Genomic DNA, 11,672 nt, shown 5'->3' on the forward strand with positions numbered 1-11,672 from the left:
CAGACAGGACCCACGCAGGCTCCAGGGATGCCCTTGCTGGGCGATGAGCATGGAGGACGCGCCAGGAGGCTTTGGCCTGGCTTCGGGGCAGCAGGGGTGGGTAATAGGACTGACCAGCATGTGGCCGGGCCATTTCACCTACCAAGACCCAGAGGGGACGGTCCATCTCCTTCAGCTCCTGGCAGGCATTGGTGGTCACGGAGCTAACGCCAGCGCACCACAGCACGGAGAAGAGCCAGGGCCGGTTGACCACATACAGGTTGACAGAAATGTTGTCCTGGCGGTACAGCCTGCAGAGGAGGCAGCAGCCAGCTTCGGTCAGGCTCTCCACGGGCGCTGCTCTGGGCCTGGGGAAGCTCCCCACAGAGCAGCCACCACCCCTCCGCCAGACCTGTGGATAGAGCCCTTCAGCTCCCATGGGTGCCCCTGCCTGTGCTCTGCACCCTCCCCGGGCTTGCACCTGATGTCCTCCATGCTCAGGTCCTGGTACGGGAGGTTCACTCGCCGCAGAGGCACCGTCTCGTTCTGAAGCCTCTTCCGACAGTAGATCTGCTGAAATCCGGGTGCTTGCTGTTTGACCTGCTCCCTGAACTCCTCAGGCAGCCATAGGATCTAGGGGCAGAGGGGATGCAGGGTGAGAGGGGGGTGCCTGCAGAAGCGATCCCTGATGGCAGGGACCCCTGCACATGTCCGGGGCTCATGGACCAGGGCGATGCAGGCGGGGTTGTAGTCAGAGCTGCAGGGGGTGGGTGTGGCAGGGCAGAGGGAGGTGGAGGGCACTTGCCACCTTTCCCCGCTCTCCTTCACACCCATTCCCAACCCCTGTGTCACTGTTTACACACCAGAAGGCGGGGCAGCCGAGCAGATGTGCCAGGTGGCTTGCAGCTTTTCCTGCAGGGTTTGGGCAGATGCCAGTCTGCAGCACCCTGCCAGTGGCACCCAACACCTCTGAATGGCGGCACTGATCTGCACCAGCACCAAGACGCCCAGGCTCCTCACGCCGCAGCCCCAGGGCATCCCCTTGGTGACACGATGGAGGCTGCAGCCCTTGTGGGGACTGCGCTGGGGGGCCCAGAGTATCTGGGACAATAGTGATGGGCAAACGCAGGAGGGCTCAAGGCAGAGGCAACACGGGCATGCCCTGCCCAACGGGGAAGACCAGTGCTCTGCCCCCGAAAGAGCAAAAGACAGGCAGCCGGGTCCTGCTCAGTGCCCAGGCGCTCACCATCTGCGGCGGGATGCCAGACCGGAGGATGGTCTCCACGGTGGCGTTGATGAAGTGCTGATAGTTGCTGTGGTTCTCGGGCCGGAGGTCAAACATGATGGAGAGGTTGTGTTGCCGGGCCTCTCCCAGCACCTGCTGCAGAGATGGGATCTTTTGGTGCCCCGCCAGGCGTTGGTCCTCGTCGGAGAGGCTCTGCACCGTGGGGAAAGGCTTCTTCTGCAAGGGGCAGCTCTGTATCAGCGCCTGTCCTGGGCAGGCTGAGGTGCTCACGGGGGACCCCCAGAACCTCCCCACTGGCCTCTCAGGGCACATGCTTAGTGCAGGAAGAGGGATTCTCCCTGCACCCATGGTGCCCCTTTGTGCCTGCACAGGGCACCGGCAGCCTGAGAGTGCAGAGGCCAGTGCCACCCTGCCCTGTACCCATGCTCATCTGGTCCTCGAGCCCCGTCAGTCCATGCAGCCAGACAGCACCCCCTCTTCCTCAGATGCCCCAACCTCCGAGCCAGCACTGCAGCAGCTCCAGCCCAGGCCAAGTGCTAGCAGCCAGGCACAGGGGAGATGCACCCAGGGGAGCGCGAGGGCTCGGGAAGGAGGGTGCCTTTGTTCTGGGAGCCCAGAGGGCTGCAAGCAGCTAGGCCCACATGCCTGGCAGAGCCCAGCGCTCCTCTCCCTATGGCCATGTGGCCTCCCTGGAGCAGCCCACCTTCAGGAACCAGCTGCCGGCATCCAGCTGCTGCAGCTCGGTCCAGTTGAAGGTGGTGGCGTTCATGTTAGCCGAGTCAGGGAACTTGTCTTGCACATTGGTGGTCCTGGTGAGCTTGGCATCGTGCATCAGGAACGGGACCCCGTCGGCGCTGGCGGAGGCAGGCAGTTGGCACCCTGCATCCCAGCCTGCTCCCCTCGCCTGGCCCATGCCCACGTCTCCCTACCTCCAGCTGCCATGCCCTTACCTCACCGTGACGTCCGTCTCGAACACGCGCACACCGCACTGCACTGACTTGTTCAGCGACATGAGGGTGTTCTCGGGAGCCAGCTGCAGCAGGGAGTGGAGTTAGCGTGGGGAGAGGACGGGCTGCCGAGGGCCCCGCGTGCCCGCTCCCCTGGCCAGGGCCCTGGGCTCAGCTCTACTACGGCTCCCACAGGCAGCTCGGGCTGGGCTTGCAAGGAGCCAAGTCCCCAGACCCGGCCCGGCGGCTCCAACTCCAGCCGGGGAAGTGCACGTGCCGAGGGGCAGGTCCCCATCAGGGCTGCTTTCAAGCCCTCTCCAGAAGAGCCTGGGTGGCACAGCACGGCACCGGGCAGGCAGCGCCGGCAAGGTCTGGGATGAGCAGCAAACCTGCGCTGCCCATAGCTGTGCCTGGAGGGGCCCAGCTTGCCACTCACCATGGGGGCCCCGCGGTGCCCAAACAGGTCTGGCTTGGGGGGCAGCTGGCTCTCCTCCAGGAGGCAGGGGGAGGTGATGGCCAGGGGGGCCAGGTAGAGGGCGGCCATCATGCCGAAATACCCCAGGAGCAGCAGCACACGGAGGCCTGCAGACACGCGGACAAGGCGAGCCATCACTTCCAGGGGTTGCCGGATGGGGGCAACCTACGGGGCTGCCCGTGCTCCATCCTCAGATGAGGGCAAGACCAAGGCTGGCCTCAGGGCAGCCACTGATCCCCCAAAATCCCAGCTGCCCCAGGGTGGGCCAGAAGGGCATAACCGCCCAGCCGCAGCAGTAGGGGACACTGAAGTGACTCCCCACCTGGCTTCCCAAACTGAGGATGGATTCCTCCTCCCCCAAAACATGCCCCTGGGAACACATTTTGTTCCCCTGGGCTCTGGCCCCCAGGCACCCTCCTCAGAGGACAGGACAGGAGGTCCATGCAGAGGGTTGGGGCCGACCCCCGAAGGTACCTGTGCTGCTACTGCAGTAGAAGGTGCTGGCCACGGGCCAGGCCAGCAGCGTCATGCCCGCCACGGCACCGATGTGCAGGAAGGGACCCGTGGCCTGGAGGCAAGTGCCAGCATCACTCAGCTGCCTGCGATGCAGCCCAGCCACATCCTGCTGCACAACCCGCACCTGGGGCTCCCCCGCCCGACTGCTGCAGTCACACCTCCACCTGCCCCAAGCCAACCGGAGCCCACCCCAGGACACGGGCTTTGGGGGGTATGGGGAGGGGACAGGGTCCAGTCCCGCTCTTGTGCAGGACACAAGGGAGAGTCAAGGAAGCATCAGCTTTGCTGCGCCTGGGGCCAAGTTCAGGCAGCCACTGCGCCCACTGGACAGAGCCAGGTCCTGGGCTGCGTGCGCTCTACTCTCACCTGCAGGGACACATACGCGCTCTGCCACTCCTCAGCCCACTGGACGTCCAGCCCCGCGAAGGCGACCGCCACGAGCAGCGCGGTGAGGACCAGGAGGATCTGCAGGGAAGGAGCTGGACACTGCAGGTGTCCGAACACCCACCTGGAGCCAGCCCCGCTGCAGCGCACGCCCTCCCCAGGGACCCCCACTCGCTTACACCCTAATGAAGAACCAGCTCATTGCAGAGCCCCTGAGCCCGGTTATGACCTTTGGGCTCAGACAGCCACTTCTCCCCTGTGCGTCCCACACATGCCAGCTGCTCCCCTGGTCCAGTCCTCCGGCCCCTGGGGCCAAACCCTCCAGGGACCAGGTGCCATTTCTTCCCTGCTCCGGCTTGGGGTGCAGGGTGCACTGGCTTTGAGGGCAGGCACTCGCCCTGTCTGCCTGGCCCCAGGTTTGCATTACCTTGTGCAGCCAGTGTAGCTTCAAGGGCTGTCCACAGAGCTGCAGGCACAGTGCCAGGACCTGCAGCGAGAGCAAGGGTAAGGGCAAAGCAGAGTGGGGCACCCCAGACACCCCGACCCGCTGAGCCCCAGCTCAACAGCTGCCCAGGGCAGGAAGCCCCTTCTTCAGGGCACGGAGCCGGGGGTGTCTGCCCTGCACCAGCGCGAGGCCGGCACGTCCCCCCGTCCTCAGCCCCTGCAGTCGGCGCGAGGGTCCCAGCGAGCGGGTCCAGGCTCACCAGCAGCAGAGCAGAGTAGGTGAGCAGCAGCGCGGAGGCGGCCAGCAGGATCGGGGACCAGTCCACCCACGACTGCGTCTGCCTGAAGAACCACCTGCGAGCAGAGGGGCAGTCAGTGGGGCCGGGCACACACAGGGGCCGAGGGGATGTGGGGCCCATCACTCACTCGTTGAAGTTGTGGAAGTCGTTGAGGAGGACGAAGGCAAAGTAGAGCCAGACGAGTGTGAAGAGGCACACGGCCAGAAGCAGCAGCCACCAGCTGCAGTCGCACTGCAAGGCAGGAGGGCCACGGACGTCAGGGGACCCTGCCAGTCCCACACGGGGTGGAGGAGCATCCCGGGGATCCCGGGCACTATGCAGCTACCAGCGCGGGGGGCCACTGCAGTTTGGGCAAGCCGGCTGGGTCTGCCCCGGGGGAAGGTGGGGTGGTGGTGGTGCCCAGCAGGGAGGAGAGCAAGGAGCAGGGTTGGCGGATACAGCTGAGCAAGGGGGAGCCGGGACCCTCAGGGATGAGGAAGGAGCAGCAAGCCCTACGTCCAGGGGCAAGCACCCGGGTGAGCAGCAGCCCAGCCCCGAGGCTCGGTGCAGGGCCAGGTGCTGCTGCAGCGGCGCAGGGGAGTTCCCAGCCGTGGCTGCAGACGAGACAGGACAGGACAGGACAGGACAGGCCATGGCTTGGCCCCACCCGTGGGAACAGGCGGCCGGCCAGAGTCCCAGGGCTCTGCCCCCCCGCGCCTGGCTGCGCTCGCAGAGGCTCCAGGACGCTGCTGGGCCCAGTGGGGACCCCACTGGCCTGGCACAGCCCCACGCCCCTGCTCCCAGCTGGGGACCGGCCTCGCGCGGCTGCTGGAGCTCAGCGTGCTCCGAGAACAGGGCTTCCCACCACCCCGTAGACGTGCTGCTCTCCATCCCCATCCCGGGGCCAGACCCAGCCGGCTGCCTGTCCCCTTGGGGCAGAGCTCCAGTGGCTCAGCCCTCCCTGCCCACAGACCCCGTCCCCCGAGCCGCCTGCACGTGGGGCCCGCGAGACCTGCAACGGGGTCCCGGCCCCGCGCTCACCTTGGTGGTTCTCAGGCCTTTCTTCTTCTTGCCCGAGGCACACCGGCAGCTGTACAGACAGAGCAGGCAGGTGGCACAGGCCTGGCAGCAGGCAGGGCACTCCTCCATGGCACCGGGCGGTCAGCTTGCCTGCAGGGAGCACACGGCAAGAGGAATGTGGCCACGTGCCTAGAGACCGGCACCCCGGGGGATGCGAGCTGGGGGGGTCTCTGCCCCCCGGCCACGACCTGCAAGCTGCCCCCGAGCACGGGGCAGGGCCAGGAATGCCGCTCCCAGGCAGGAAGGCAGCAGGCAGGGGCATGGGACGGCCCGACCTGCCTGGCAGGCTGCTGCGCCGCCCCCGTGCCTGGCAAGCCGGGGCAAGCCTGGGCCCAGGTGCAGGGCTCGGCGCTCCAGCTGCAATGCCGAGGGGAACGCAGGGACCTGGGGCAATGGGGTCCAGCTCCCCCCAGCCCCAAGCCACAGCAACCAAGCGGTGTGAAGGTGCCTGGGGTACAACCCCCTGGGCACTGCAGCAGGCTGGCGCAAGCGTGCATGGGCTGCCACAGACACGTGCGGGCCAAGCCTGCCACTGCCCCTGCCACTCCCGTCTCACGCTGCTGGGAAACTCCTGGAGCTGCCCCATGACTTCCCCACCGCACAGGGGAAAGCCAGGGAGCGCCAACACAAAATTAAGTGACTCTGCAAAGGGCACGGGGGAAGCTAGTGGCAGAACCCCCCCCTTCCTTTTGCCTGCCCCATGACCAATACCCCCAGCAGGGAACAGGCCCCAGCCCTCAGCCCCCACCAGCCCTCGCTTCCCTGCACACAGCAGCCCCTTACAGAGGCCTCCCGGGCTGGGAAGCCGTTGCCATGGACACCGGAGGACATTCCTGCCCGGGACGGGCATTGTGCAGCCCCGTGCGCAGGGAGGGCGAAGCAGCAGGACCAGCAAGGAGGGGATCAGGCAGCTCGGCCACCCCCTTCCAGTGCCTCAGTTTCCCCCTCTGTAGAGCACGGGCGCGGGTGCCCCTTGGCAGCCTCTGCTGAGCCTGGGATCCCCCCTCTCCCGAGCCCTTGGACACGGGTCACCGGCACCTGGCTGCGTTTGGGAGCAGACATCTGCCCACCCTGCACCACAGCCCGGGCGAGGGCCCAAAGCACCAGGGCGCAGGATCTCCGGACACTCGTCCCCACAGGGTAGAGGGAAGCCCTGGTGCCACCGCCTCTGCTAGGGCAAAGGGCAGAAGGTGCAGCCGGGAGCGCAGTGCAGAGACCTGCCTTGACATGGCTGTGCAAACACGGGCACTGGAGGCTTGAACTCAGTGCCAGGTGCCCCCAGCTCTGGGGCCTCTTCGTGTCACCTCAGGCTGAGGAACAGGGTCCCCTCCCCAGACCCGGGGCTGCAGGAGCTGCGGCTTCCCACTCCCCCGCGTGCAGGGTCCCAGTGCAGCGAGCCGGGCCGGGGGCCCAGGCCCCTGGGAACCGGCACGCCAGCCACCCCATCACCGTCCTGGGGACGGGAGCTCCCCACAGACCCACGCACTGCCAGGTGACTAGGCTGGCCAAGCCCAGCAGGGCTACAGCACAACTCCCAGAGCCCCTCCTGCGGGCTCAGCCCCCATCAAGAGCGTGGTTTGCAGAGTCGCGGGGAGGAGACCCCCACCCCTGCGGCCAGGTGCAGCGGTACCTGTGACAGGGCTCTCCGGTGCCTGCGGCAGGTGGGCACCCTGGGCCGCGGCTCAGTCCTCTCCCGGGCTGCCTGCGTCTGCCTGGCTCCCAGCCCGAGCATCCTCCCCTCCCCGCCCAGGTGTGCCTCGCCTCGCCTCACCTGTGTGCAGCCAGCCCCGGTGCCGCCTACGGGGCTGTGGCTCCCGGCGCAAGCCCCAGCGCATGCAGACACCGGCGGGCTGGCTCGGGGGCCAGCGGGAGGAGGCAGAGCATGGGGTCGAGGTGAGGGGCTGGGAATGCCTTTGTCCCATTCCCCGTCCTGTCACTCACCCGAGGGCTGGGTGCAGCCTCCGCTTTGTGGCAGCTCAGGAGCCAGAGCGGGGGCCCGGGGTGACGAGCAACAGCACGCAGGAGTTTGCAGGCAGCCCACGCTCCAGCTGGATTAAATTCCCGGGACAGCTCCGGAGACGGGCAGGCGGGGGGAAGAGGTGGACAGAGGCAGGCTCCTGCTGCCGCCGGGGCCTGCTCCTAGGAGCAGGACAAGTTTGGGGGAAAAAGACCTGGTTCTGCTTCATCCGAGAACAGCAAACCTCGCACCCAAGCGCTTACCGGGGAAAGCAATCCCGAAAGCTACAGGTTGCATTAGCCAGCGGGCAGGCTGAGGACCAACTTTGCAGGAAAGAATAGACGGAGCAGGGCAGTAAATGGAAGTGGCTTAAAAAAAAATACCCCCAGCCAGGGTGAGACCCACATGTCTCATCAGTTTTGGGCAGGGGAGAGGCTCAGGACGAAGGATACGTTAGATCAGACCTGTCCAGACCTAGCGCCATGCCAGCTGCATGGTGCCAAGTTAAGGCACATACACTGAAGATAACGAGGCTAGAATTAAAATAGCAAGGAGGTAGCTAGCGACCGGAGCAGGGCCTGTCGAACTGGCGACAGGTAGGAGCGAGATCCCAGAAATCTCAGAGTCGAGGCAAGACTGGAGCAGCCCATGGAGGACCCAAAGCCGAGAGGCTGCCTCAGCGCCAAGGGTGGTCACGTCACTGTGCACCATCAGGGCTGCCCGTGCTACCGGGCTCACCGCATTTCGACTACTCCAGCGATCAAGTGCAAGGTGGAAAGTCACGCACTTGGGCACTTGAGCGAGTCCTCGTTGTGACCTGGGGACTTGGCAGCTGGAAGTGACGGTCACAGGCTGACCCTGGGCCACCCACACAGCGCGGTGCCGGTGCAGGTGAATGCGATGCTCAGATGCATTGAGGGAGCCTCTTCCAGCAGAGGAAGAGAGGATGCAGAGGAAAGGCCGAGCTGCGGTGGGTACCGGTGCAGTGAAGGAAGGGGTCCTAGGGCGACGCGGCAAACGGAGATGCAGCGGGGAGCGCGCTGCTCTTCTGGACACACTGGCAGATGCTGGGGAGGAAGCAGATGGTCTCTCCACGGCGGGCAGCAGCAGCACGAGCAAGTCTGCAAATCCCACAGCCTCAGCACCGGACAGTCATGCTGCCAGAGACCCCACAGTGCCCAGGGGGCTGCAATGGCAGCCTGTGATCCCACGTCACCAGCTCTGGGGACACGCAGGGTAGGGCAGCCGAGGGGCATGACAGCCCCACTGGCAGAGCACTGGCCAGCCCACCCGCCTCCAACTCTAGTGCTTGGGGCAGGGAAACCCCGCATCCCCCCCACTCAAGCCCCCTTGCCTCCTCCAACCGCAGGCTTCGACTGTGCAGCGCATGCACGGCCGTGGCTCGAGCACCCAGTGCTGAACACCGTGTGGCTCATCCCCTCCCCTGGGAAGCGCCAGACCCGGCTCCGACATCGCCTGCAGGGCCTACCTGCGCCGCGCGGAGCTGCTGGAGGCCTGCACTAGTCCACCAGCTGCAAAGGCCTGGTGCAGAGCTAGTGGTCATTGCAACCGCTCCTGGCTCGGGGAGCAGAGCTGCTCACCCCTGGAGCGCGGGCGCAAGAGTCACCTCCAGCCAATCTGCGCATGCTGGCAACAGCTTTGACCCGTGCAGACGCTGCCTGGTGCGCGACAGCCGGTTTCCCCTCCAGCCCTCTGGTAGCCAGGCGACTCGGGGGCTCTCTGGGCACAGGGGATGGAATTTGGCCCTCCCTAGAGAGATGTCCCCGCGTCTCACTTACACGCACAATTCCTCCCCCTGCCCAGCTGCTGCCCAGCTCCTCTGCCGAAACAGCAGATGATCTGGGGGACATGGTGCTACTTTTCCATAAGCAAGCGAGCTTTCCTGTCCGACCCATCTGGAGGGCAGAAAGGAGCGCCTTTGCTTGCAAAAGCGCATTGCATCCTAGACCAGTCGTCTGGCAGCTACACAGGACCCTTTTTTCCAAGCGAGCACCGGGTGCTTTTCCACCGCGACTCCCCCTCTGCCGTCCCTGTGGCGGTATTGCAGCCTGAAGTGCTGCCCTATGCGAGCCCCCCCATTACTGTCGAGATAGGCTTTGCAGAGGGGGATGAGAAGGAGAGGAAACACTTCCACGATCTATTTGAACTCCTGGAAGCCCAGGACTTGGCATGATGCAGGCAGGGAGTAGGTACTTTTGCAAGTCATCAGGTTTATAAGCAGCAATGAGGTCTTTGGAAGGGGATCAGGATGTCTTGGCCTCTCAGCTGGAGACTCAGGACCTCTGTCAGGGTGGATTATGCCACATTTTTGCAGGTATTGCATCTTCCACAAAGCCCTCCACAGGGGTCACAGCCAGGGATGGGAGTCTGGTCCAGAGGGTTGCAGCAGCTGCACACCTGCATGCATCCATCTTGCAATGAGCATGAACCCAAGCTCCTGGAGAGCAGCGGTGTTGCATCTCCCACCCCGTGGCTCACAGCCCCCCGCCGCTGCCTCATCCCATTGAGCTAGACATCTGCAAGACAGTGAGGGGCCCAATTCGGTGCAATGAGGCATGGCTTCATTTGCAGGCAGTACCCTGGTCCTGCCCATGACCTTGGTCTGTGCCCCTGGACCTGGGGGCTGCAGCCAGTGCAGAGCTGCCGCACCCACCCCGCCCACAAGGGGGACACGCAGCTCCCTCCAGCTCTATGGCTTTTTCCTCCAGAAAGTCGCTCACTACGGTCCTTCTCTCTACCACCTTTTACTCTATGCTTCTCCCCGAGGCCCCTTCTTGGGGCTACCCCAGTGACTGCCTGTACACAACTGAAACACACTGGAACTAGGAGCCACCCCGGGAAATGGAAATGGCTAGTAAGCATCTCTTCACCATGCTCCCATTCTCATAATCCCCGTTTCCTGAGAACGCGCAGGGCACTCGGGTAGAAAGGCCCGGCGGCCATTTTTGTTAGGGGCAGCGTGCTTCCCCCCCCAGCGGGCAGCCGCCATTTTGGCTGAGGGCATCGGGAGCTTCAGATCCCGGGCGGCGCCATTTTGAATCCTGGCAAAAACTGTGGGAACAGGCACGACGCCGGACGCCGCGCGCCGTCCCCGGGGACACGTCAGGGCCCCAGCTCCTGGCTGGCAGGCCGCTGAGGCAGCAGTGGGCGCCTGGCTAGTGAGGACGGGGGAAGCTCCGCGGAGCCCGGCCTGAGGCGTGAGGACTGCCTTCTCTGTCTCACAAGGCTCCAGCCCACTGCGCACGCGCAGCCCCGCTAGCGCGCGGGGACCCATTACGCATGTGCACCCACCGCCGGCGCGCAGGAACCCACTACGCATGCGCACCCACCGCCGGCCCGTACTGCTGCGGCAGGGCCGTTAGAGGGCGCCGGAGAGCAGGGCACGGGGCAGAGCTGCGCACGCGCTTAGCGGCAGCGGGCGATCCTGCAGGCCTTCCTCGAGTGCACGGAGGGAAATCAACCCCCCTGAAAAGCAGCGCTGCCCTGCAGCCAGCAGCAAGCCAGCCCCGAGTAGAGCTGGACACACCCCTTCCCGCCTGCAGAGCAGTGCCAGCGCCCGCGCCCAGGGAAAACTTAGAACTCCTAAAATTGGGGGCACAGGGGACCAGATGTACTGCCTGTACCTGCAGACCGCAGGGTTAGGAAGGACCTGGTCCTCCACGGGCACTTGTCACAGCAACTGCATGTTGCTTGGCATCTTTTTTGAGCCCCGTGTCTTTGGCTGCCTCCGTGCAAGGCCCAGGGGTTGGGCAGAGCAGATCTAGTGCTCTCCGTGCACCTAAGAGGCTGCATTCCAAAGTGTGCAGCTCGGACCTCTGCAGCGTGGGCGATCGGAACAGCCAGCATAGTCAGGATGTTGTCTAGATCTATAGATATCTCAAAACCAACAAAAGTAAGCCTGGGGCAAAGAAGTGGGGGAAGATGCACTTTGGCAGCAGAGGCGCAGGGGAGAGTTGGTAGCACTGCCTGACCCACGTCATGAGGCCTTTGCTTACAGTTTCACTCAGTTTTGCCCCAGGCATCCATCTCAGTCTGATGGCTTTTTTGGTTGCTTGGTTGTTTTTTTTGGGAGGGGGGGGAAAGAGGGCAGGCAGGAAGTAGGTTGCACGATTAATTTTGTTTTTAGAAGGGCCCAGTGGTTCTCCCCGAAAAATATTTTTTATGTACGCAGATAAGCAAAAACAGATTCAGCCGGAGACAAAGCATTCAACATGGAGAGAAAAAAGCCAGGGGAAAAAGGCCAAAGGTGACTAGGGGAGACACCAATGAAAATCCCCACAAATTGCACACTCTTAGTTATGAAATATCACCCTTCCCTGGAACCTACACGGAAAATCCTCAAACA

The 11,672-nt window shown here is 64.4% G+C and overlaps 1 protein-coding gene across 1 annotated transcript in view; it reads right to left on the bottom strand.

The window, feature by feature from the left end:
• GDPD2 (glycerophosphodiester phosphodiesterase domain containing 2) overlaps window positions 1-5,439 on the bottom strand; it is an 11,889-nt gene extending 6,450 nt beyond the window's left edge. Inside the window, exons 1-12 of the mRNA XM_019521256.1 lie at window positions 5,311-5,439; window positions 4,418-4,521; window positions 4,252-4,345; window positions 3,975-4,034; window positions 3,530-3,628; window positions 3,127-3,215; window positions 2,609-2,759; window positions 2,176-2,258; window positions 1,929-2,079; window positions 1,226-1,441; window positions 461-612; window positions 143-290 (exon numbers count right to left, since the gene is read on the bottom strand). Coding sequence (XP_019376801.1) covers window positions 143-290; window positions 461-612; window positions 1,226-1,441; window positions 1,929-2,079; window positions 2,176-2,258; window positions 2,609-2,759; window positions 3,127-3,215; window positions 3,530-3,628; window positions 3,975-4,034; window positions 4,252-4,345; window positions 4,418-4,521; window positions 5,311-5,418 — 1,455 coding nt within the window. The 5' untranslated portion in view covers window positions 5,419-5,439. The remainder of the gene's footprint in view (window positions 1-142; window positions 291-460; window positions 613-1,225; window positions 1,442-1,928; window positions 2,080-2,175; window positions 2,259-2,608; window positions 2,760-3,126; window positions 3,216-3,529; window positions 3,629-3,974; window positions 4,035-4,251; window positions 4,346-4,417; window positions 4,522-5,310) is intronic.
• Window positions 5,440-11,672: the final 6,233 nt, after the last annotated feature.

Source organism: Gavialis gangeticus, unplaced genomic scaffold (genome assembly GCF_001723915.1).
Source record: "Gavialis gangeticus isolate Ggan-Ray unplaced genomic scaffold, GavGan_comp1, whole genome shotgun sequence".
In the NCBI taxonomy this organism is placed as follows: Eukaryota; Metazoa; Chordata; order Crocodylia; family Gavialidae; genus Gavialis; species Gavialis gangeticus.